The sequence below is a fragment of the Cuculus canorus genome, chromosome 5 (genome assembly GCF_017976375.1).
Source record: "Cuculus canorus isolate bCucCan1 chromosome 5, bCucCan1.pri, whole genome shotgun sequence".
Lineage (NCBI taxonomy): Eukaryota > Metazoa > Chordata > Aves > Cuculiformes > Cuculidae > Cuculus > Cuculus canorus.
Window position 1 is genome coordinate 24661377 of NC_071405.1, and position 27284 is coordinate 24688660.

The window sequence follows — 27284 nt, forward strand, 5'->3', positions numbered from 1 at the left end:
CCCCCCGCCAAGGGCTGGCATCCCGCTTTCAGGTACAGCAGCGGAAAAAGCAGAATGGGATGACGTTTCATCTGTGCTGCAGTTTGTGGCACATCATTCACTAAGGGGTTGATGGGGAGGTGCCCAGCGGGTGTTCCCTGAACTGAACCCCTGGTTTCCCAGTTGTGCTGCTGCCCCCGTGTATAAAACGGCAGCAACAGCTGCCACGGTGCAGGCAAACACAATGGCAAGACTTGGTGTCATCACTCAAGAAATGACAGCAGCACTGCAGAGAGGGAGGGGGGAGTTGCCGGGAGGTTTTTGAACCAGGTATGTGATTTCCAGAAAGGAGCCGTAGTCGCAGCACAGACAGCTGCCCCCACACATGCTGCTCCTGCTGCACCTCAGCCTGTCCGGCAGTTCCGGCGCAGGCCTTTTCCAGCCTGGGCCCTCGCAGCCCCTGTCCAATTTTGTTAAAGCACTTGTGCTTTCTTCCTTTCTTGAGAAAGCCCCCTGTGTCCCAGTGAAGAGGGGGCCGGGCTGCGTAGAGTCAGCAGCCTTAGAATTCTGTTGCAAAACGAACAGAAAGTCTATAACAATAAGTGTCAGTTCAGGAATATCATCTTCCTGGATGTGGGAATGAAGGTGTCCATAACTAACATTTAGGACCATACCCTCACACTGTATGTCAGGACATAAGCTTTCAGTCAAGCTTCCCTGCTGCTGGTCAAGCTTCCAGCTGGAGTCCTCTCTCCGAAGTAGCTCAGCGCTTGTTTCTGTGAAGGATTCAATGAATATTCAGCTGACGCAGGGCAAGAGCAACTGGAGAAGAGAATGCTGGGCGCCTAATGAGTGTCTTTGTCTCCCAGATCAAGGGATGAGTCCCTCAGCCCTGACAGTGATCCTGTCGCCTTCAATTGTAAAGAGTCTCTGTCAGAGGCTCTGGCCAGAACAACTCACTGATGCTTTTCCTTTCTAAGAAGCTGCTTGACCAGTGCCACCCATTTTGTGGTCCTCGTTTTACACCGGTTTGTATCAACCACACCCTTGATGTTCAAAGCATTATTGTGCACCTGCTTTCCAGCAGCAACAACAAACCTCATCAGTTTTAAGAGTCTTTACTGTTAAGAGGGCACCTTAAAGTTTGTATTAAACCACTCCTTCCACTCCAGCTATTGGTCGTATCCAAAGTTTGGAATAACAACAGCACAGCTGGTACTGGTTACTGGAAGAAGTCGCACAAGCATGTTCTATACAAGCCATTTATTTGAAATGCCAACTATATGTAGGATAAAGTCAGTGTTACATGCTTCTCAGCAACAGTAGAAAAATAGAACCAGTGAAAACCTTTTTACAACTGTAATGGTACTCAAAAGAGAAATGTATTGTTTTACAATGCATCACACAAGACTAGAATTCAAGTCTGGAGGTACCTAAATAAAAATACTATTATCTTTTTTAAAAAACACTATGTACAATTGAAGCGTAAACAAGTTTTACAAAGTACTGGTTATGCAGGTTGTAGAAAAAACACTTGCATAGGACATGGAGTCAGTTTAAGAAAGTTTTCTGAGCCTTTAGCATTGAAGGCACTTGACTTTATACCAGTAACACCACAAGGACAAGAAACAGAACCATAACGCTGCTGAAGGCGGGGCTGCCTCCCGGCACTACAGATAATTACAGAAACCCCAATACGGTTTTACACCTTCATCCCTCAGCTGTTCCCTGTGTTCGGCAGAGCCCAGCACCACCTCCCCCGCAGAAGCAGAGAATTATTAGGAGAAAGAACCGTATCTCAAACAGCATGAGGATTCTTTCAAAAAAAAAAAAAAAAAAAAACAAGACAAAACCAAACAAAAAAAAAAACCCAAAACCAAACCCCAAAAATCCCACCAAACCCAAACCAAAGAAACCCATAAGACAAACATTTGGGACATTCCAGGACCAAAACCCAAGGCTTACAAGTACAGGTGGCCACAGCCTTAACTTTCAGAATTGAAACTCCTCAAGAACAGGAAAAATACGACACGAAACTGCCAATTGACACAGCAGTTATTAACACACAACTACAGTAACTGTGAAACAACAAAACACCTCAAAGGAAGAATTGGTTTCAGGAATTAAGTTACTCATCCATATATTAAGGAAAAGAAGACTGGGTCAGGGAAAGGGGAGTAAGAAGTTTTTGCATGTTCACTAAATAAAAGTCTGAGCTCTATCTTTAATAGAACAAGGAGCACAAGTCTTCCTCATCCCAGAAACCTTAATGTTCATACCTCTATCCTCAGGCAAAGTATAATCAGTAATCTTATCTCTATCAAACTTACAGGAAAAAAAGATGTTCATTTCCAGCCTAATCAGAAAGTGCTTCATGTAAACAAGGAGCGTCGGCACCAAAGTTTCAGTAGACAGAGAACCAGAAGCAGCAGGTAGCACGGGCACATGTGTGTGCGCTGCCAGCGAGATGCAGTACGAACACCAGCTTCTGAACAATGCTTCTGTGAAGGATAATGATGGTCTCTCTCCCCTCCCTCCACATATCCAACTAGGTAGGAAACCCTACGCTGGCGTAAAAAAAAAATATACAGTTCCAGGAATTTGACATATTCGTCTTTTCCACTCAGATCAGCTGCTGTTAGCTGCTATCTTCTTCCCAACTCAAAACATACAAGTGGAAACACAGATTGTCTACACAGTCTGATTGTCTTAGTGGCCTCAGAAGGACGTGTCTTTTATTTTGCACCTACTTATAAATGCTTTAACCTCTTTTTAACACTGCTCAGCCGCTGAAGCTTCAAAAGCAATTTTGTGTTTTAAGATACAGACATAATGGCCCCCTGCCCCGAGGCATTTCTCATCAGCTTATTCCAAAGCCAAAACATTTAATCATCTACCTCAAGCCATAACCTAAAAAATTCTCAGTCTTCGTCAGCCACGTCCCCACAAATTTCAAGCTTAAAAGTTACATCTGTAGATTTCAGCCCTGTCTCCGTCCAGGCACACGGTGCCCTGTCTAACTACAGCAACTAAATTTGTTTTCTCAAGGTACATCTATTGATTTTAGGTAAAAATAAATAGCAAGTCTTCTGAGGACAGCTATGACTTTTTAGTAATTAAGCTATGAACACAGGCAGGACACACGAGCTTCGGTGAGTTTTGTGGGATGAAAATTAATGCTTGTGGTGCTGGTGAGCATGAGTCCAGCAGAGCTACGCAGTCAGAGAGCACTGTGCTCAAATCTTCAGAGAAAACCCAGCGAACTCCAGTCCCCAACCTGCAGCAGCACTGTACCCCCACTGACACCTTCTTGCATTTAACAGTGTTCTACACTGCACTCCCACGGAAATACCACATACTGGTGAAGAGGCCAGGACCACTGAGCATCTTGACTGTGGTCAAAAAAACAAAGAGATTAAAAAGGCTGACAGAGGGGGGAAAAAACTCAACTCCTCTCACCCACGAGACATGACCTGCACAGCTCAGCTAAGTCTCTCCTCCAATCCTACACCACACTTTCCAGGACTGCATCTCAAAAGGAGCATCTGCAGAGCTTTCACAGAAGCAGGAGGCCTACGGACATGTGTTTGCAGGAGAAACTAAGATTTATTGGTTCAAACACCCATATCTTCATTCATCTAGAAGCTATGTGGTAGTTTGGAAATTCAGTATTCAATATTTCAATAATATTGTGGTGGTGTTACCAGGCCTTGCATACTTCGAGACAGGTTAGGTAAGAATCTGCCATCAACCAAAACCAGAAGGAAAGTTGCAGCAAGATTCCTGTTTAAATAGCATTAAGCATTTTGAACTGCAGGAAACAACTCCACCTAACCTTAAACCTTAATCCTTGGGTCATAGTTTTCTACTACACAGAAATTCATTATAGAAACTGTACTTTAAAAACCCCAACAGGCCTTTACTAGTAACTACTACACTGCAGTAGCATCAGACCTCTATCCTAAACACAATGAATCTGTGGTAAAAACTGCATTTTAAATATGAAGGATGTACTTAATAACAACAACCGTTAACCCAATGCATTCCTTAGCCCTAACCCCGTGGCAGGGAGCCCAGCCCAGATCATGGCTGCTCTCTCTTCATCTGAACAGATAAATCCCATTTGTATTCTTCTCAAAAAGCAAAGCCAGGAAGAAGTGTAATTTAAGAGTGCTAAAGCTTCAGACGTTTCACGGTGCTAGAGCAGCTACTCTTCACTTTGATTTTGCTCACAGAACAGCTGCAGTTATGAAGCCAGCAACGCTTCAGATCAGGTAAGGAACACTGAATGACGTCACTAAGAGTGAAGCCCTTTTTTAATCACAGGCAGGAGAACACAAGGCAATGAGCAGTCACCTCAGCACCTCAGTTGGAGAGGGAATCCCCTCGAGTGGAGGGTTACCATTCAGGCAACAAAGACACCATGCCTTGTCTTCCTGACACTCCAGGATTCAGCACGAATCCTCAACTCCAGTCTTCGCTTACCCCCACAGATGGGTAGCTGGAAGAACAAGTTATTATTATCATTATTAGCATTTCTAGATATAATTCTGCGTGGGCAAATGAACAATTCTAATCTGTTTTGTCAGCAATTCTTGGGGGCCATGGAGTTGTCCATGGTCACAACTGAGCCAGAAAGCAAACAGAATCAGACTGTTAGTTCCCAGTGAATTTCACTGGGATTTGGACTTCTAAATATCCCCCCGGACTCTTAAAAACCCACATGCAATTCTTGAAGTAGGCTTGTGATATAAGGATAAGCCCAGCTGCCAGGACTTTTCAAACAAAACTTCAGACTGGATTCTTGCCATAGTTGTAGAAAAAAAAGGAAGATTTCAGATCTAAGCAAACAAAAACCTAACCAAAAATGTGATATTTTGATGTGCTGTTCTTTGGAATTCCTATAATTAAAAAATAAACACATTGTTACTATCTCATAAGAAAATACATTTCATAATGTGCAACCCAACGCACACAGGAAATTGGCAGGTGAAAGGGAAGATGCAAAAGTATGAAAATACAGTCCTTTAAATGTGACAACAAAGTTTAACATATTAGTACAAAACTAATACACTAAAATAGATGTACAAGTGCAAAAGGCTACCAGGTTGTAGAAAAAGGTACCAAGTTTGTTTTTTTTTTTTAAAAGGCTTAATTAAGTTTGCTCAAAAAAATTTCCCACCAAATAAAAACAGAAGCAGCATTAAACCCAAACTGATGACGTGCTGTCTCTAACAAAGCCATGTATGTACAAAAGAAGTGAGAGAAGATAAATTCATTTGCTGGCATGAATGGATTTGTCTGACAGAAGTCAGACCAAAAGTTGCAAAGAATGGGATGTTTACAACTCTTAGGCACAGAGAAATAGTGGAGGTTGCTTTCATAGGGCAGATTTTTTATACAGGAAGTCTGGCTTGTTTGGAGACCTCCTCCCTCTGCTTACTGCATCTTCCCTTTCCAAATCCCCATTTCTCTGTGCTCCATGCTCCAATGCCTCCTCATCTGCCTGTCTCCTACTGGGCCTCTCTTCTTGCATTTCAGAGGTGTACGCAGAGAGCGAAGGTCTGTTGGAGGTTAGCCCATAGGTTAAATCCGTCTCCATTTTTGTTCTTCCTCTGATGAGAACTGGGCCATTACTAGCATTTTCCTGGGTAGCCAATGCCAAGTCCAGCCGCTGGGGAGGTTGTTCTAAGACATCGAGGTGTATTGGCTCATTCTTTTGTCTGTGTTGATGCCCATCTTGGGAGAGCAGGTATTCCCTCCTAGAATCTTCTTGCTTTTTAGGAGATATCTGGGAAGGTAGATAGGCTGACTTTAAGCCACTTGGTGATGCCTTATTGTGGCTATACAAATCTGGGCCAAAATACATGCCTTGTGAAGGCGAGGGACTGTGCCTGTTGGGTGCTGGAGTAGAGGGTCTGCATGCAGCATTAGAGAAGTCATAGAAGTCAGGATATTCCTGCTGATTTTCTCGAGCATCTATTTTCTGCTCTATTGCATGTTTCTTTCGAGAAGTAGGCATATGTCTGGTCTGAATACATGAAATGTGCTGAGGTGGACCAGGCCCTATCTCTGTAACCGTCTGGCTTAATTCTGTGTCGACCGTGAGCTCGGGTAATCTTCTGTCTTTTAAAGACATTGCTGACACACCCATTGCGATATCTGGCATCAGCTCATTTAGCAAGGGCTGAGTACACTGAAAAAGACAAGAAATGTGTCCATGTAAACAAAGCAAAAGCTAAACACAAACTGCATTTAGGACGGTTCCTGTAATTCAAAATGGCATTTTCCTAATCTACCTTGGCCTAGACCAACCTCAGCCTGCAAGTCTCCTACACTGTTTAAAGAACGCACATATCCTCCAACCCTCACGTTCCTGCTGTGCCACAATAATAGATCCTTCTTAGATATATTTTGTCTTGCATATGCAGTAAATTTCAATGTCCTGTCACGGTCTCAAAGGTAACTTTGCTTTAAGCCACTCACAATTACCAAATTAAACAAGGCACACTGTGCAGAACTTTACAAGCAGTTTGTTACAACACAGAGTTCCAGTGCAGGGAGGTCACGAAACATGGATTTTGTCACTATAGAAGCAACCCTTCTGCTTGCATTCAATATTTTAAAGTAAGTTAATTACAGGCACATGTCTATGTACACATGGCAGCTTCAGAGATTGGGAGGGACAACCGTTACAGTGCTGACTGCATCCACAGAGTGCACGAGGGTTGCATGGCATTGTTCTCACTTACACCTGTAGGCAACCCTGCAATGAGACAAGCATATTATAGTCTTCCAGACAGAAGAGCTGAAATTTCTTCTTCTTACCTATCATTTTTACTGAAAGCCATTTTAGTAATCATTGATTATTAGTAACTCACAAACTGCAAAGTCTAGGTGTCTCCCTGCACTTTTTTACAGAAATATTCTAGCAGAAACACTTTTAATGCGAAACAGATCACTATGTGGTTGACATATCCCTCCCCTTCTTGAAGCTGCTGAAAGAGGGCTGCTGCCTTTTCTGAGTCACGGGGTGGAAAGGGGCCAGACAGAGGTCTGGTGGCCAGTCCACATCAGCATCCATATCAAAGCTCCCCTGTGCAGCAAGGATGAGTGTGGGAGAATGAGCCATTATGTCTCTGCCATTTGTTTGCCTATCAGGATGACTAAAATGGCGCCTGGTCATTCCCTCCCTTATCAGATTTACATCATAGATTTCAGAGCAAAGACTCAGAGGTGATCCTCAAAACAGAAGTATTAATAAGATTTGTGAAAAGAAATCTACATATGTTGTACTCGGGTGATTTAGACTATAGAGTTTTTGTGATGGAAACATCCTTATCTATGACCCTGGATTTTCTGGATTCCTACACGATTGGTGGGGATTAAGCAATCCACTGTGTCCCATACCATCAGGCGCCACTGACCATAGTAAAAGAGATGGGCTGACTGGCACCCAAGATGTTATCGCTCCAGAATGGACTATAAGAGAATGAGAGAAGCAAGCCTTAATCAGAGCTCCCTCTCAGCTGGTCTGAGATCCCCCACCAACGTCAACAATGTACGAACACCGAACACCAGAGTGTTTGCAGAACATCTGAAGACTTTATCACTGAACACCGAACTCCGTACAGGTCGTATGGTCCCTCACAAATCCTTATAGGATGCTAATATTGGTTAGACTTAAGCTTAATATTCTTGACTTAGAATTGTAACATTATAGGCAATAAACTAAATGTTTAAATACATTCTGGGTCCTACTCTGTCTCCCTCGGGGTGTGACAGTGGTTTCCTTAGCAAAGTCAGTACTGATCACGGGAGAGACTACTTTACCTCTGAATAGCCAAAACATCATCACTATTTCTACCCATGAATCATAGCATGCAGTTCACTACTAAGTTGACTTATGATTCATTTTAATGTAGATCAAACCATATTATTTCATAATAAGTTCATAAGGTTCCTGAGCACCACCTGCATCTCCAAAACAATCCTGTCCCTGGAATGTTCACTCCCCCAGGGATTAGGACATGCCTTTGGGTTGCAAAACACTGACAGTTTTCTACCAGTTTGGTAGAAAAATTCTTCTCCTAACTAACAAGATACTTATAATTTAACACAGCCAAGTTACTTCACCATACAAATTCTCTTCAGCTCCTCTCTATAAGCTACTCTGAATGGCCAGAGATGCGGAGAAGAAACCTTAATACTTACTACTTGCTTCTCAGCTGCCATCACTGCTACTGCTGCAGCCACTGCCTGCCTCCCCAGACCTGTAGTGTTAGTGCAATCAGGAGGTGCTGCTTTAACACTGGGCAAGTACACAGGCGGTGCAGCTTTGGGAGCGGTCCGGGAATGGAACAGTGAGTGATTACATGGGTAAGAAAAGGAACGGGAGGGATGTTGATTTGGCACCCTTTGTTTCCAGCCCACTTTGAACTGGTTATGAATAGGAGTTGCTGGTGGGTGGTATGGAGGTGGAGGCGGGGGCAATGGTGGATGGAAGGCCACAAAAGAGTCCAGTTCTGTAAACATGGTTTCTGCAGTGGGAGTGCTGTTAACACGACACCGTCCAGACTGTCTCATTGTCAGGAGTGGGCTCTCATCCCCAAATCGCTCATCAGGAAAGAATTTGTGAGGATTCTGCAAAGGAAAACAAACAGCATGTAACAAAACAATGTAGGAAGTCACCTAGAAAAATATATTAAACTAATACACACTAGAATTAGAAATCTGCTTATCCTAGTGCTGTCCAAAACCTCACCAATGCTGGACGTGACTACAGCCACCACAGAACAAAGATCGGGTTTTTTAAAAAACGAGACAAGCAGCATGGAATTCATTGTGTGATAAGCTGACCAATAAATACATTTGTTTTAACAGCAGCATACAAACAGATGCTAGATTTCCCATTTCCCAGACCTGATACGTACTATGCAAATCTACTACATTAATTAGGACTTAAATAATAAAAAATCATGGTCTAGATTTCTAGTTTTGCTTTGAATTTTCATCAACTGCCTCTTTACATAGCTTTTTGTCCCCAAAATCTGTGGCAATAACAGCACCCTGAACGGCAGCAACTCTTGACAAAAATATTTATAGGTTACACTTACACATTTATAAAATCTCACACATCAAACGCAATGGTGTCACTTTAATTTGCACTGGGACAGCTCTGAAGTTATGCAGGCACTTCAAAGCATTTTTGCACTGTGCATGTACACATGAAGGAGTTCTCTTATTGCTGATTACACATTCAAATCAATTCACAAGCAAAACAGAATCAAAGCAATTTTGGTCTTACACAGCAACTTTTCCATACCTGCAGAAGTTCAGCAGCAGCATCAGAAAGTCCAAATTCCCGCAGCACACGAATCTGAATCTCATAACTGACGGTGGCGCCTTCTCCACAATTGAGAGCATACGCTCTCTGCACCTGCTCAGTATGACGCAGCTCCTGCAGCCGTTTGATCATCTCTTTTACAATGAGGAGATTGGGAACTGGAGGTATAATAGAGAAAGGAGTGAGGAGTTTACTTTAACTGTGAGACAGAAGTGTGATTGCAATGGTTAGATTTAATTCTGAAGGAAGGAAAAATCCAATGTCAGGCTGACTTGGCTTTTTTTTTTTTTTCTTCCCCTTTTTAAGAAGCATTCTGCCAGGAACAGCTCAACTTACACTTGCTCCTTGGAGCATCATTAAGGCACATGGGATAACACACATACCATACAAATGATAAAGACACAGAGCATCCTTCCAGCTTCCGCCAGAGCAAGCCACAAATACAGCCTTCTTTGTAAACTCCTTATGAGGCAGGAATTTTGTGACTTGAGGTGGGGGCAGGATATCTTAAATTACAGCTGAATGTTCTCTCATGAATTCTACAAGCCAAGAATTCATTGATTATTTCTGGCATACACTTCATACTTCTAGTGGAACTTTATAATCACAAGACCATAATACCAATATGTAACTACAGAAAGAGCATTCTAAAAAAATTACACAAACTGTAAGCCAACATAAACCTGTTAAAATGTCATCGTTTTATACAGCCATATTGAAATAATTAAAAAAAAAAACACCTTTCCAAAAGGAAATAATGTATAATTTGGGTATTTATCCTGTTGCAAAACTTTCCCATGCCACCTCTCGGTGCTATTTGATGACGAATGGTATTTCTCTGTGGTCTTTCTGTCCTCAGGAGAATGTGCATATTACAGAAGACAAATCCACATATCTGAATACATTAGGTCTTGGCATTCAATCCCTTATGAGCTTTACAAGCATCATATATTACCATGACCAGATGTCCGTAATAAAAGCTCATAAAAATTAAATGGATCAGACAGCAAGAACAGTATACAGAGACATTTGCAATAGAGGAGAAAACCCAATACCATGCAAGTACAACTGGTCCCAATTTCACGAAGTTTACATTGGTACATGAAGGATAAGTGTAAGTCCTAGAAAAAGAAAAATAATCAATTCTATCCAGTCATCAAGGCTTGAAGATAAGTCTTCCACACTACCCTCGACACACCTCAACTGTTCTCCAAAATCCTGGTTTAGCAGCCAGATATTTAGCTGCAACAAACATTTTGCCAACAATGAAAAAAAAGAGAATTTTAGAGACATTTTAAGCAGTTCTCCAAATGCGTAGGTATAAAAAATGATCTAAGTTTTTAATTAAATAATGCTATCTTCTTAACTCCAGGGTTGTTTCTGACTTTTTACTATTATTCATGCGAAACACATGGTAGAGCGATTACATGTATAAAAAAAATATAATTCTCAAGTCAGTCGCAGGATTTCCAATTTAAATTGAAACTGAAAGATACCTAAAGAAACCGAATTACCTGCTGAACTTAGCCTCAAAGTAGAACAGACTTCAGCAGAGGCTGAATTCATTTTACAACAGTAGTGTAAGAAGAGCACCAAGACATGCTGCCAGTAGTATTTATGCAAATACATTCCATGGGCAGTGGGTACAAGGAATATGGAAGCAACAGATGGACAATACCTAAGCTATAAAGAAGCCCCTGTTCTAAGGGCCCAACCTAACAGGCACAAAGGCAACATTGTCTAGCTCTCCCTCTGGCAGTTCCTGTGCTCCATCTATGCTTTTGGATGGATTCCTACACAAGTTACAGCTTTGGTACATGCCTTAATCTCCTCAAATTAACTGAGCTCCATCTACCCTTCCTAGTACAAGGCAGTGGCAAAACAATCAAATCTTCTGAATACCTACAGAACTAAGCAAAGCAGGCAGTTACCAGGACACAATAGCTGTGCTCCAACTACCATCCAGGCTCGCAGCTCAGGTCCACGCTCAAATCAAAGGGCTGGCAATAATTTAATATATTAAATAGTACAGAATAAAGCCGTAGTGGAGTTTCAGATAGGTCAAGATGTCTGATGTTTGCCAACAGAGCTGGATTTTTTCAGAACATGAGAGCTTCTGCAAAACACCTAAGAATGGGATTTCTTTCTCAACTTCTTTGGAAACTAGGATCAGCAAACTGTTATCAAAGTCACATCTTATGACAAAATACTTTACACGGGATTCGTAGTGAGTATATTTGTGCTACTCTGCAGGGCAGAGGGAATCAGAGTACTGTAATGCACTGTTGAGATGCCACAGCTATAAGTTTCTAAACAAACAATTAGTAATTTATCAAATTACAGAAGGTTTCAGAAGCTCCTTTTAGGCTTTATCAAGTCTCTTCCTGAATCACAAAAAACAAATGGATCAAAACTATTTCACAAACCTTACTAGAAAACTTACTGCAGTGTTTAACCCCTCAAACTCTCTTGCAGCAATTTAAACCTATTATTTATGGCCTGGCTATAGCATCTGTAAGTATAGTTTATCTATTTCCTTTCAACATAGTTGACTGAAAGGAGACATTAATTGATATACAAAGAGCTTATAAAACAGGGAATGGGGAGTGGAGGAGGAAGATGACTGGTGGCATGTCATCTTTCTTGCTTTTTTACAGAATTCCAAACTGATCCATATCAACCAAAATGGGATACTTTATTTAAAAATGATGCCAAAAGCTTACACAAGTTTAAGGAAGGATTGCATAGGCTCATGGATTAAAAATGCATTTGAAATTACTAACTACACACAAATTCCATCTACCATAGGACATCGGAACTGCAAACAGTTGACAAGCACACAGATTTTTACAGGGAATTATTTTCTGCTACACCTTACTTACACACTCACTTCTGGTGACTGCTGGAACAACCATACTAGAGTAGACAGACAAATCCTTGACTTGACTCATTTAAAGGGCCAAACACAATGGTCTGTCTGAGACAAAATTACTCCATGTCTTGTCGCACATTTGGTTTTGTATTTTAGTATGAGTCTCTATGGAGTTGTACAATGTTGACTTTCAGGTTTTGCTAAACAGAGCTTCCCTCAAACCATCCTGTATGCACGCAGCTGCCTACACCTACACAAGCACGATGCTTCCTACTTTCTGCACTGAATTTACATTCCATCTTGGTCATTTCGCTATCCAATCCTGCCCTACAAAACACCCACTGACCCTCCAAAGGTGTCATCAACCACAAGTTTTGCCAGTGCATCTTCTATGCACTTTGAGTATTAATGGGTTGGGGAAAAAGGGGAAAGAGCTAGATGCCTTGGCAATCCCATCTTCTAGTCTGAGACCAAAAGATCACATACATAAATAACAATACATATTACAGTAGTTTTATGACTATATTTCCCTGGCTTGCCTATGAGGAACGTCACACTAAGTATCCTGAAGTCAAAAGTAGCTATACCTACTTCCACCTACAAAAACTTACTCGAGTTACTTACGCAAGGAATGAAGCTGGTTTGACTTCAAAGCTAAAGTGGATTTTGTAAACTGAAGTGTGTTTTGAGTGCCTACTTCCAGTATTTTTCTGGCAAACAGAGTTAAGCTGACTGCCCTGTAAGTTAAGATCCCTTGCTATTTGTTTTTAAAAGAAAGCAGTATTTTGCCATTTTCCAGCCTTCTGGATCTTACCCATCTTGGACGACTAGTTGTAGAAAACTGAGGACCACTCTGGGAACAGTCAGCCAGGCTCTAGCCAGTGTTCTACCGTGTTTAACCAGTCCAAGGTTTTTCAAATTGCTCAACTTCAGCAGAGTAAAATACCACCCCCTCCAGCAGCTTCCTTTCTAACTACTTATTATGCCAGCCAAGAATGGTAATGTCTTCCAAGTAGACCACAGCAAAAGTGACTACCGCTGGGTGGGAAGAGGGCCAAATTGTATAGTACTACTCTCCAAGGATACAATAATATTCAATAATCCAACTCAGCCTCTCGATCCCCAAGCTCCCACCCACTTACAAGAGATCAACAAGAGATCAGCACTGCAGCGGTGCAAGTGATCCAGCAGCCTTACCTGGGATCTCATTGGCTATGACTGAAGGAGGACTGGACTGGTTAGTGCTAACTTGCTGGTGGGTAATCATATGACAGCACTGCGGCACCGCGTTGTTTACCATGTAAAGGGTGTCGGGCACATTGGACATTCGGACCATCCGCAAACGAACGAGATCGGTTTGTTCCACCATCATCTCATCCAGTACTGACTGTAATGACAGCGATAACAGCCCTTGTGAAGACACTGCGCACACACCCCCACCCGGGACCTGCTGCAAACACAGGTCTGAGGCCACAAGACTAGCAATGACTAACCCGTAACTTTTCAAGGTCCCAAACAATATTTGCCTTTTCCACTGCATTTTCTATTCCATTTTCCAGTCATGACCTGAGTTGAGTTTCAGAGCCAAGAACAGGCAGGTGAAAAAAGTTTGGGAAGGTTGCTCTGTTTATTTTGTACCTGTCAGATTAGAAGTAACCTTCCCAAGGCCAGATCCTCTGGACTCTGTCTCAGACAATTACTGCCTACAGGTCTCAACTTGCTGTGCCACTGAGCAGAAGGCACTGGTCTGAAAATGAAACGCTTCCCTTGGATGTCTTAAACAACAAAAAGGGATTTAGGCATACTCATTTAAGATTCTCATTCAAAGTTAAATGGTTTTATTTCCAAAAATGGGAGGCTAACAGGGGAATAAAAAAAAAAGAAATCAGAAATCACTCATCCACAATTTTTGCATTTCACAAAAATAAAAGTATGAAGAGGAATACAGTTAACAGATAATGAGAGTCTCGCCTAAGGTTAAACAGCTAATGATGTTTTTAAAAATATTAACAACATAATATGAAATTAATAGAATTAAGTATGATTCCAGACGGGGAAAATGAAATTTAGACTGGACTTACCACTTTTAAGATTACTACTAAAGCACTCTCATACTGTATACCCAAACACTAAAAAGAATCAAAGCTTTTATCACATGTTCTTTAACAGGTTAGTTTTAACAAACCAAGATACAATGATAAAATTTTAACTGGCTAGTTTTCCTTTGCTGCTTCAATGCCACCTGGTGCGTTCTAACTTTTGTGCCCAAAATGCAAAGTAGTTTTATTCCTCCCCTCCCTGCAAAGAGGATGTCAACAACTCACACCTGTTGAAAATCGTTTCTTTCTCAGGTACAGGGCAAAAGCTCCAAATTCACCAGAGCAGTGGTCAGACTTTCTAGGCAATGTGGATGTGTACAGCTTCATGTAATTCTCTTGCTCTGCAGTCATCTGCTCTAGTGGGACTCCGGAGCTCCTGACTTCAGTCAGAGCCGCCTAAAGCAGTGGAGCTAGTGACCTACAAGGGTTCCATTCTGTCAAATAAAATATGGCATGCTTCTGCCCCAGACAGAGCCATCTCCACCCTGCCACCACGCACCACCATCAGAGATGCTACAAGATATTCAGTTTGACAGTTCTCATGCAAGATATTAAATAGGGAAGGTACTGCTTGAGTGGGACACATAGAACTTCAGTCAAACTGGACACAAGGTATTTATTCCATTTTGCGGAGGATCCAAAGAATTTTGGATATGTTCTGATTCAAACAAGATGATGAAATATCAGAGTCCTCTGCCGAGTGGAATATTAGTTCTCCACCCAGCTCTAGTGGGAGCTGGGGAGCCTGAAAGACCTGGCACCAAGGTTGCTGACTAGCTGCAAACTGGGACTCTCAGGCTCTCACCTTGCCATCCGCCTGCCAGGAGGGCTGCCGAGGAGCTGGGCCGGCAAACTGGCTGGAAACCAGGGAGGTTTCCCTCAGAACGCTGCTTTGTTTCCGGTGGAATTTCATCAAGATCTGTCTCGCAAACATTTCAATTGCAACAAATAAAAATTTTGTTGAAATTTTTCTGACCAGTTCTAGAAACTTGAGCCTGATGATCAATCTTGTAAGTCTTGTTAAATTGAAAATGTTAGTATTTCAGGCCAGTACATGCAAAAAGAGACAAAACATACCAAAATCTTTCCCTGTTTACAGAACACCCTGATGACACTAGATTAACAATACTCACATGTTAATGATTATTACCTTAGCCTCCTCCACATATGGTGAGAACAGTCTTGGCCGCACATATATTCCAGCATTTTTTTGCCGCAGCCAGGCATTTGACTTTCCACCTTCTGATGTTGGTAGCATGTCTGAAGGAGGAGTACTAATCAGGCCTCTCTTCATCTTTAAAAATCAAGAAACAGTTTCATGGGTTTTTACATATAAATATGGGGAAAGCTTGCAAGAAATACATTTCTTACACTGAGTCCTTATGCTACTGATTTTTCTTTAGCCTTCTGATGGATTTAAAATACAGAAAATATAACCAGAAGGAGTTATACACGTATTACTCTGAGCACTGGCATTTTAGGAGCTAATATGCAAAATAATCCAAAAAACCCAGACACTGATGAATCTGAACTACAAAGAATTGAAAGATAATATTTGTATGAGATTACTGACTTACTGCATCACTCAGTACTTCACTACTCATGGGTAAGATGTGCTCAATGCGGACGAAAGGTAAAAGTGGAGACAGGATCTCTCTCAGCTCCTCAATGTCAAGATCTCTCCTCTTCACACCTCTCTTGTTCACACTGTGAGCAGTACCACTCAATAAATTGGGCTCTGTGGGAAGGAACAAAAATAAGTTTATATTGAAAATTTAAATAGGAAAGTAGGAGTTACAAGTCTTACAGAAAGTTACAGAAAAGGAAAGAGAAGTCTAATTTAAAATCGTTGCTTATCAGCATTATTCAACAAAATGATTTCAGACCTTAAATTCTGATATAAAGCAGAGTCATGTTCACTTTATACAAGCACTGGTCATTTGCACAGCTGTGAGTTTCAAATCAGAAGCCTGGGAGAAAACACAGCAGCAGTGCTGGGGATAAACCTTAATAAAGCTCTGCGTCCAGCTATGCTATGGAAACATCCATACCTTCCTGTTCGCAGTTTCCCCAAAGGCTCTCTCCTGCAGCTCCTCTCCCACTCCCCAGCTGTCTTTAGAAACTTATTTTCTACAAATCAAGGCCTGAAAAGACCACTGGGATAAATCACACTAGCCTCATGTAAGCCACCTTAGGAACGGCTGTGTAAAGCCCATTCAAACTGCTCTCATGGTCGCAGGATACCTATTTATGCCAAGACTGGGCATCTTTGTAGGGACTGCAAGATGACAACGTATGACACGCTTGGGTCTTTCTCCCTCAGTGACCTAACTTCACTTGTATTTCAGGTACTGTGCCCAACCTGGCTCTGATTGACTTCATTCCTTGAGGAAACCTGTTAAACCTACCCACCCTGCACTCAGTACAGGCAGCTCAAGTTACACCTGCAGCCCCGTTACATCTTCTCATACTTTCTGGTATTTGACTGACACCACCACATATTCAGAGTTGCAAGATTACTATTGTCATTGAGGAATTTAGACCATATTACTAGACTAAATTTAGCCCTAATTCTGACAGATCTTGGCACAGCTCTTATCTCTGCTTTTGCTCATCATGTTGTCCGATGATCCCAGGAAAAAGAAATGAGCCATTTACTTAATGAATGCCACAAAGCAGGAATCTGCACAGTTACTCCAAATGAGCAGCTTCTCTTGCAGTTCAGGTCTGCTACTGTTTGAACTGGCTCCATTCCATTCCAATGTGCCTTAAGATAAACGCTTCAAAAAAATTTTTGTTTTCTAGATTGAAGTCCACTAAAAGTACATATTTTAACTGACTTTTAACTGTATATGACAAAGCAGTTGTCAAGCAAGCAATAACAGTGGACTTTGAAAACATGGCCAGCCTTACAAAGACAGTAGCCACACCAGCACTGCTCTGTATTCTCACAGGCAGTTTCTTCTTTCTGTTCCTCTCCTTGTACTATCTCACTGACACTTCGTTGTGGGGATGAACGACAAGCTACTTGCATTTGTTATTTGGGAAACATATATTTAGCCCACTTTCCACATTCAACACGTGAGATTGCCCCTGAAGTTACCAATGTAGCAATAACATGCATCTGAGCTGATAAAAATAAGTGTACTTCTACTTTAGGAAAAACACTGATGATACTTGATGGCTTGTTTCTCACTATCGCAGATTTCTGTGGGAGTAATGTACACAAGCTGAAGTCAAAGGCTGACAAAGAAAACCAAGAATAAGACTACTGTGAGAAGCCTTCATGAGGGCAGAAAAGTAAAAGAGACTGTAGAGGATAAAGTAATTACAATAAAAATAATTTTGAGAGAACAGGAAATCAACCAGACTTACAAATCAGACAGTTGTAGAGGATGAAAAGACCTCTTGAAATCTGGTCCAGTCACAACCACTACCCTCTCCCCACACCTCGCCAGGCACAGAGCAGCTTGCCCATGACTAAACTCAACTGAGTTTTGAGCACCTCCAAGGATGGAGAGCCCGTAACTACTCTGGGCAATCTGTTCCATGTCTGACCATACCACAGCTTATTGTGTTTAAACAGACTTTCCTGTATTCCAGTTAATGCCTCACTGCCTCTCATCCTGTTCTGGGTGCCAAGAGATGAGTGTGTGCCTATTTTCTTGGCTTCCTGCTATCAGATATTTCTAGACTTTGCCAAGATCCCCCTTAAGCCTTTTCTTCTTGAGGCTAAATGATCCCAGCTCCCTCGGAATGCCTGTGTTCTCATTTTTCAGAAAGCAAAAGATTTTTTTTTTAAAAGTGCATTTGTTTAGTTTTGACCATACTGCAAACAAAGTAGATTAAATTTCCTGAAGTTACAGAATACACACAAAAAAGAACTTCCCATACATTTTGATTTATTTGGTTTAGCACTGTGCTGTTTAAAGGATCCTTACCTCGATCTGCTATTCTCTTCATCAACTGGTGTTCTCCCCATTTAATCAGATATTTAAGAATATCTTGTTCACTTGCCTGGTAGAAAGAGAAAGCCAGCAATTTGTATATGCTTAAAGTCACAAACACACATACACAAAAAAATCACATACATGAGTCTTTTACAGCTATAAGGAAACACAAGTGCACCAAGAACAAAGTATTTGTACTTTATGATCTGCTATACCACTACCTCAAAATATTTTAAGGTAGTACTGCTGGTATATCACCATCATAATTTCTAGATTTTTATCACTTATTGAATCCCTAAGAGGAAAACAACTTTTTTTTCTACACAAGGAAAAAAACCTGTATATTATGAGAATTTACAGGTATTATATTTAAATGATTTAAGGTAATTAAAAGGGTCAGTTCTAACGCTGGGTGGCTGGATCTCTTGTTTAACAAGTTACAAATTCAGCATCTGCTAAACCTGGGAAGCTATCAAAATAATAAAAGCAAATAAATTATAATCTAGATGAAGAGAAAGATTTTCCAGTAATACTATAAATAAAAAAACTTTGCTTTGTTCATACACATGTATGAACATACACATGTTAACCACTTGATATTTTTTAGAGGGGAAAAAAAATCCTGTACTGAAAAATTTAAATTTATCTACCTCATTTCTTATCAACTAGGGTAAAAAATTTAGTCATAATACACACTGCCATGGATTATCAACAGCATTGTTATTGTAATTCCTAAAATGTTTAAAGTAAACAAAACTTTTTAAAAAAAACCCTTAAATACTCTCTAACACCTCATTAAAAAAAAAGTTAGTATTGAGATCAATATAATTCAATAATATAATCCAGACATCTTTAAGCTATAAAATGTTGGTCATCGTTATAAAGGTATCTCCCCTGAAGAAAAAAAAGGCAACAAAACCCCATAACTGTTTTACTAGTCAGTATGGTCACAAAAAAGAGAAAGTCACAAAAAAAGAAATTCTGCAATACTTGTATTTTTATGTCTCCCCTAAAGAATAAATTAAGCCTTCGAAATGATTACTGGTTTACTAGCTCCCGCTGCCCCAACTAGGGTGTACATTTTCACAGCAGAACTACTACCACCATGCAATTTTTATGGAATATTTAAACACGCAAGCCAAATGTTAGGTTGAGAAATGCTTTGCTTAAAATAATTTGCAACCATTTCTAAATTGCTATTGAGCTTATAAGCAACAGCATATACCAGCAGTTTGGGTTGTGTTACAAGCCAAGAATAAAACAGTTCTCTGAATCACTACTTCAATTTTGTTCTTTACATATTGCAAAGGAATGCTTAGTGTGCACACAAACCCACTCTTGCCCACAATTTAAAATGAACTACTTCAAAGCGCTTCTAGCAATGGGATAACACCTCCTCCTCCAAGGAGAACCATCTGTGTTCTGTTTTGTGGGTTACCTGTAAATAGTCCGACTGAATAGCTGTGAGCAGGTGGTCCTTGCTGAGTTCATAGAAGACATCTGAAGTCATGACCTGGGTAAACTCCTCACAGAGGAAATGCAGCGCTTGACGATGTACCCACTTGGAACCGTACGGCTGAGAGCTCCACTTCAGAATGGCAATTAAGGTGTCTAGTGAGATGCTCTCAGCAATAATATCTTCACAGCCTAAGAATGAAAAGCAAAAATGACTGTGTTACAGTGGCACTTTGATCCTGGAGGGATAATGCATATGGCTAAATCTGTACTATAAAGGGTTACACGACTCCCAATGAGAGGAGAAACAGAAGTGCCTTATAGACCAAGGCCGCAAACGGGGTTAAATTCTGACTAAAAGTATAATAATTTTAATTGTGGTTTAGGATTCCAGCTATACGTTTACCTTTTAAAGGCATGTGATACATCATGTCTGCTGGCATGGCTGGATGAACAACTGGAAAGCTAGCTCAGCCCTACCAGAACCTCTTCAGTTAATGGATATTATTTGACTGTTTAAAACATTTTTAAGCTGCAGAGCTGAATTTGAATTACTATAGTTTAGACTGGGTTCACAGAAGTCCATGAACTGCAACTAAGGTGGTCCACATAGCTTTGCGTATGAACTCTCCCAAGAAAGACTATGCAGAGAAGCAGAAACAAAAGCTGTGACGTTTGTTGGTACTCAGCTACTCAGCACAGGACGAGGGCAGCAAAGCATCATTTTCTGAGTCAAGAAGCAGCAGCTGGCTGCTCTAGGCCACCACTCCCGGCCTCCCAGTCAAGAAAGGCACAGGAGATGCCAGACAGCAAGCACCTCTTCCAACAGGCAAGGGGAAAGTGAAGCAAGAGGCAGATATTCTGACTCCTGGCAAGTCTGCTACAGTTTCTTCATACCCACTGCTGCATTAAGATTTAATCTTTCACAGAGTATGTCTTCTGAAGAAGAGACAGGGCATATTTAAGTCTCCTGAAAGGAGATGGAGCAGATTTGGAGGAAGTGAGGGGATACATACCATGGAAGGGCTGAAAACAAGGGTACTTGGGGCTACTGAGTTAAGACAGACAGAACCACAATGTCGATAACTTGAAGTCTCCAACAGCATTTCGCTGATTTCATTTGTACATCTGGTTTACATATACACAGAATACTAATTCTATTTCTACTATAAAGACAGCAATTCAAAGAAAAAAATCCTATTCTAGAATTATACATTCCAGTCTCAACCCACTACAGCCACAAAATTACAGCTGTGCTTCTGCCCATGGGAGGTCCTCAACAGTTCAGAGCAGCATGCTTACACTGCAGTTATTTTATTTTTTATACATCATCATTTTTCTCTCAGTTTCAAGAATATTGGAAAACTTTTGACAGTTGTTTAGAGAACTGTATCTCATTACTGAGCTCCTGGACTAAGCTGAGTAAGAAAGCGTTTAGCACGGTGATCTTCACGTTTGTCAAAACAAAGATAAAAGAAGCTCTTCTGATACGACCTATTTTTGAACTGGCTGCATACACATAAAACGTGCTAACAGCAATTAAGAGAATTAAAATAAAACCTTACTTTTTTACATAGGCCAGCATACTATGAAAAGCGTTGACTCCATTTCTGTTGCAACTAACAATGAGAAGGACAAGTCATTAAGGACTTAAGTAGCAATCAGTGAATGTGCTAATTTGAGAAGAAGGGGCTCTGCCAAAGGAACTACTACTTAGAAGCAAAGTCACTGAAAACGGAAACTTAAACAGTGAGGTGAAGATGAAGGTACTCGGAAGCAACAGTTTAAACATGAGGCAGGTTATAAATTTATCTGTCCTATTAAACACAGGCACTTCTACTCAATACTACAAAAAGGGTAGCATATTAACTAGGAGAACACTATTGCACCATTAGATTTTTCTAAATTTAAGTATAAAAAACCCTACAGTGAATATAACAAATACAGTCGATGCTCAATGAAAATGTTTGCAGCAAATTCCAGGAATATGTCTGAAGGTATACAAAGTTTTGAAAACAATTTCTATTTATTTTCTAAAAGAATTTATGGGAATAATTCCCATCCCCAACAGTAATGTTTCACACCAGTTCATACTTAAAACAAACTTTCCTAAATAAGCCCTTGGATGGCTTATCTTTTGCATCTCTAATTCACCTGAGAAAAGGAAGACTGTGTACGGTGTAAACACATCCACTGACAGAAGGGTTTTTTGAAGAAGCATTTCTGAATGACGCATTAAAGGCAGCATTACACTATTCATCCCACATTACATTCTCCATTTGCTTTCAACAAAGGAGTAAACGTTGTGTCATGTTTCAACACATCCACTTTGTCCTTTACCATTACTGAAGTAACAGGGCACTTCTCAGAGCTACCTATTACCATTAGGTTACATATAATTTCTACCACAAGTAAGAACAGATGCTTCACTACAGATATTGACCTCCAACCTGTACGGTGAGAACTAGTCTAAAGTGAGCAAGGAACATTACACAAAGACTGGCTGGAGGCACTTGGAACATCAGCCAAATTATCTCTGGGACAGATGAGAGGAGAGGATGAGGTTTTGGTACAGGTAGAGAAACTACTTTCTAGATTCGGAAAGGCTATCCCCAGAAGCCTAAACGTCACTCAAGTCTTAAGAAAAGACATAAGAAAAGAAAGTCTAGTCAAGAATCTGAAAAAGTGTTACAAAACTCCAAACACAAACTCAGAGTAGTTCCTTACAGAGGAAGTTCTAATACTTCAACATAGGTTAGAAATATGAGCAAATTTCTTGAGCTTTCCACTTCAAGATCCATTTTCACTTACATAGTTAAAGGCTGACATTGCATTTAACTTTGCTCTGCGAGTCCCTCTTATCTTCCTTTTTGGGACTCAAAGAAGGAAAACATTAGGTTATGAGCACAGCTGGTAGGGCCACTGAAAATATAACCATGACCAGCTGTAGTATGCTTAAAAGAGGAGTTTGCTTCCTTGAGTAAAAAACACAGTTGTTCGAAACAACTCTTTAGGGTCATCTTTTGCATTGCACTAAGTCTTGCCCTACTAAATCCTAACACAACATTTTGCATACATTTATTCTGTTTGCTTGCAAGCCGACTTCAGCAGATAACTACGTCCCCCTGAAGTCTAAAGATGACACTGATTTATAGAAGCAGAGCAGCTCAGTCTCAATTCTTCTGTCAAGTCCAATCATTGCACATCTACTAATAATATGATATCAGGTGAAAAGCCCGTTTAGGATGACTAGCAAATGAAACAGTCTTTTTCCCAAGTAATTTTAGCAATGTATCAGGACTGTGGGATTGTTATAAGTATTTCTTCTGAAGCAAGCATGATGTAATAATTGAAGTCTTTTCTGAACATCTACAAAAAAACGAGGCAACCCAATTCTAGCTATGGAAGGAATCCAATTTCTTTTCTTCTTCGGCAGAAGTTTTTTTTTGCTTTAACGATCAGCCACTTGGCAAAAAAATAAAAGCAATCATCTAATAGCCACAATATTGTTCTTCACAGTGGAAAAGAGCATTTTTCTCCTGTGAGTATTATTTTATAATATTAAGGCAGCAACAGCCTCTCCAAGATCCATTTGCAGTGTCCCAAAGTGCTCTACCACAAGCTTCTGTGAAAGAAATGAAAGAGGACTATCACATGGACAAATGAGGCTATTTTCTGCACTCCTTTTGCTGAATATCAATAGGTTCTGCCTATAAACAAGTCCCTTCTGTTCCCCCAGTTCTCTCCCAAATGCAATTCCATAGCCCTTCCAAACAGAAATAGCTTAAGCTCATGTTTTGCATGCTAGCTAGTAGCTTGGGATCTTATCAAGACAGTTGACAGACCTACTAAACACAGATTAAGTACCTTCAACAATCAGCAACAGTGGAATTAGGCAAAGATTTTGCTACAAAACTGTTAGCTTAACTCTTTCTGTGGTGGAGATCTCCCACTAAACTAACACAAACCAGTGGAGTCAAGAAAAAAAAAGGACTAAGATTTCATCTTGACACTGAACCGGAGCCTAGAAGTTATTCAATGTTTTAAGTTTTCTACATTAGAAGAGATCATGTTGGCAATCAGGAACCATACTTTTTGAATTTGCTGTCATTTAGAGAACAGTCAGAGGCATGATCTGTAGCTAGCCTGGACTACAACACATTTGGAAGTTCCAGAGATGCTCATCTCGCCCATCCGTGAGCTCCCCTGTTGTTCTAACCAATCTTCTGTTGGGAACAGACGAAAAAAAGGAAGACAACGTTTGTTCAGCCTCTTTCTTAAAAAGTCAAAGATGCAAACATGGCCTGTACTTGTCGAGAATTCTTTAGAAGGCAGCCTACGCTTACCAGCTGTGGGAGCCCTTGTACAGTGGTATTAAACCAGATCGTCGCCATCTTACACTCATCTGATACTCTTCTGTCACACTGGTGCCAGGGTGGCCACTCCATGAAGGAGTCAACTAATTTCTTTTAGTCCTGCTTCCAGCAACATTAGATTCCCAACGGCACAAACTCTACTGCCAGCACAGAGAACAGAAACAAGTGGCAAATGCACCGCTTTTGACAGGCAAACCACCTGTGTCAGATTCAAGCGACCTCAAAGAGCTTGAGACAAAGCAATAGAAAATCAGGTTCTCTGCAGCAGTAGAAACAGTATGAGCAAGTCAGAAGATTTACATAGCACAAACAAGAAACTACACCTTTTTAACTGATTACCACATAAGCAGCAACTGCAACCACCTCTACTTTCCTATAAATGTTTTGTGGACAAGTGATCTTGTCCAGCATCCATCATCTGGATGCAGCACAGTTTTCACAGTTTATTAATATTTACCGCATCCTGGCAGCACCATGTTCTTTATCTGGAAGGAAAGCTTCTACAGGTTCCTAGCTTCCTGAAGTTTTGAGGCTACTCTTTCCCATCTCCTCCCCAAATTATTTTAAAAAAATTAAAATCTTTAAATGGAGATTAATGGTCAACTGATACCATGCCTGTAGCTTGTATGTGCTTTATTTTCCAAACTTCAGAACACTGAGGCACATAAGTTTTGGTTATGTGAAGGTGCAGAGTGTTCAGCAGAAAAAACTTAAGTAGCACTGGAGATTAAGGATTTGATGGGCATTAGAAGTCAAACACTGTTGAAGTCTATTACTAAGCTCAGTACCTCCTTTGAGGTATTTTTAATCCCTCTGTTTTTCCCAAGCACAGAATTTTAAAACATCCATTTACTTCCACTCTTGGGACATAGACTTCAACGCGCATATATTATGGCACTGTTAAAGGATACAGCATTGCTTTTCGCTTTATTCAAAGGTGAAAACTTTATAGCACTTCAGACTAACTATTAAAGCAAAAATAAAATATTATCTGAAGGTTAGATCAGGTGGAGGTTTTGTGTCATGCTAATCATCCTTCCACAGTAGAAACTCAGCAAGTTATTGCAAACAAAACACAGCGTATTATCTAGCCATTCAAAACATTTCATGAGGAAGCAGACAAAAAAACAATGCATCTTACGTAATTTAAAAATATTTTCCTTTATACGGCAGTTCTAAAGCTGTTAAACATTCTAAGATATTAACAGTTGGATTTTTGAAGTTGTCAGCTTATTCAGAAATGCAAGGCAATTGTTACATGTTCAATATTTGTGGGAAAGGCTCTTTTTTTTTTCTCTCCCAAACAACGAAAAGAAATTTACTTTTCCACTCCTGCCACATGTAAAATGCATTAACTTAGGAAGCCCGAAATCTGCATCTACATGTTTAGCTCCCTGCAGCCATCAACTGCTAACAGCCCTTCACTGGGGTTCAGTGTTCCTTAAGCAGCATATTCAGCAGCAGTGGCAGGTGGTGTACCTGATCCAGCTTAAACAGAAAATAACTGTGGGTCAGAAACAAAAAGATGCTAACTCAACCAAAACAAACCAGAGGGAAGAACTTAACATGGGAACAATAAAGGGCGGAGGGAGGAAGAGCTGATGTTTAGAGGGATTGCTGCCTGTCACCACTGTGCAGTACTTAATCCCTAAGATTCTCACGTGGCTGAAAAAACAACCTGAAAATAGTGAACAGACCTATTTCCCTGCAAAAATCCGTTTGCAATATTATAGTTATGCGACCACTCGCACAAGTCAGTTAAAATCTTTATCTCTGCACATAACCCTGGAATATAACTGCTCTAAGCAGAAAGTGGAAAGGGTCTTCCTTTCTCCAGTCTTCAACTCCATAATATAAAACTTAAGCAGTATTTTCTGACTTGTTATCTTAGGTTCATAGAATTATGTTAATATTTACTTAATCATATTCAACTTATTTTAAATTTGTAAGTGCCAGACCAGTTCCTTTGAGCATTCCTGCTGCACTGATATATAACTGACACACTTACTCTAATCTCCCCATGATACATTTGTGTATATCTAATACAGGTTCCGTGGGCTTCCTAGTATTTCAGTATTTCAGTCCTGCTGAGATCAAGGGTACTTTTGATGTCAGGTGGTATATGCCTCTAGATCAAAGGCTGCACTACTGAATACGGCTTTAAAATAAAGGTTCTTGCTTCTTTCTCTTGTCAAGGGTAAAATCAACACCTAAAAATAAAAGCAAAGCAAGAAGTCTGAAAGAAAGTTATTTTTTGTCAATTTTGTTTCAAAAGACTTTTTGGAATCAGTAGGCAGAAAAGATTCCTAGGTAAAACTATTTCATGGAGGCCCAGGATCAAAAAACCTGTACCAGAAAAGCATAGAATCATAGAATTGCTAGGTTGGAAAAGACCTTTGAGAACATCGAGTTACCATACTTGTTCACTACTAAACCATATCCCCAATGGGGACGGTGACTCAACCATACTCTACCACCACCCCAGTGAGACTGGCATGTCATGGCAGTAAGCAACATGGCCAAGATGCTGAAGAGGACTCATCTATTTAACACAGCTATCTAATAAAAAATAGGATACCTGAAGACAAATTTCTTTGCAACAGTAGTGGATGTGGCAACACAGTAAGACCGTAAGGGGGAACACATGATGTACACGACTACGCATCTGATCTGGTTTTAATAACTACAGAAGAGGAATGGATAAGTGATTTTAAACTTGATCTTTGTGAGTCAATGTGTTAAAATGATTACACCAGTAGAGCTGACAGAGAGGAGCAAGGTAGCATGAAGACAAAAGCAGGCGCAGAGTGCAGAAATAAGCAGGCAGAGCACAGAAATGTTCCATTAAGGGATGTGCTTGAATCTCCTGGAGAGGGCTCTAATTCTCACAAGCTCTGTGACAGCTGGAAAGACCTTCTCTTTTTGACAGTTAACAAAAACTGCAGCCTTCCTAACAGCAGCCTCTGTCCTATTAGGTACAAATGAGTTTCAGTATGATCAACTCTATAGACGAGATATGCTTGCTGATTAGTTCATTTATTCAAATTAGTTCATTCAAAGATCCAATTCAATTTCTCTTGGAAGATAAGTGACAATCATCAGCTGAAATAAATCAAGGAAGCCAGAGTAAATTCTAAACAGTCTCACTTTACTTGAACAGTAAAGATTCATAGCATGTGCCCACGCTATCACTGACTTCATCATAGG

General features: G+C 40.5%; 1 protein-coding gene across 3 annotated transcripts in view; it reads right to left on the reverse strand.

Moving 5' to 3' along the window:
* Positions 1-380: 380 nt before the first annotated feature.
* The window catches only part of BTBD7 (BTB domain containing 7), a 57404-nt gene continuing 30500 nt past the window's right edge, over positions 381-27284 (reverse strand). For 2 of the 3 annotated variants that reach the window (XM_054069151.1, XM_054069152.1), the window contains exons 4-12: positions 19685-19893; positions 18238-18313; positions 15874-16034; positions 15447-15590; positions 15102-15215; positions 13395-13584; positions 9305-9483; positions 8194-8622; positions 381-6175 (exon numbers count right to left, since the gene is read on the reverse strand). In XM_054069151.1, the coding sequence (XP_053925126.1) occupies positions 5360-6175; positions 8194-8622; positions 9305-9483; positions 13395-13584; positions 15102-15215; positions 15447-15590; positions 15874-16034; positions 18238-18313; positions 19685-19893 (2318 nt within the window). In that variant the 3' untranslated portion in view covers positions 381-5359. The remainder of the gene's footprint in view (positions 6176-8193; positions 8623-9304; positions 9484-13394; positions 13585-15101; positions 15216-15446; positions 15591-15873; positions 16035-18237; positions 18314-19684; positions 19894-27284) is intronic. The other variant, XM_054069153.1, reaches the window with a different exon arrangement.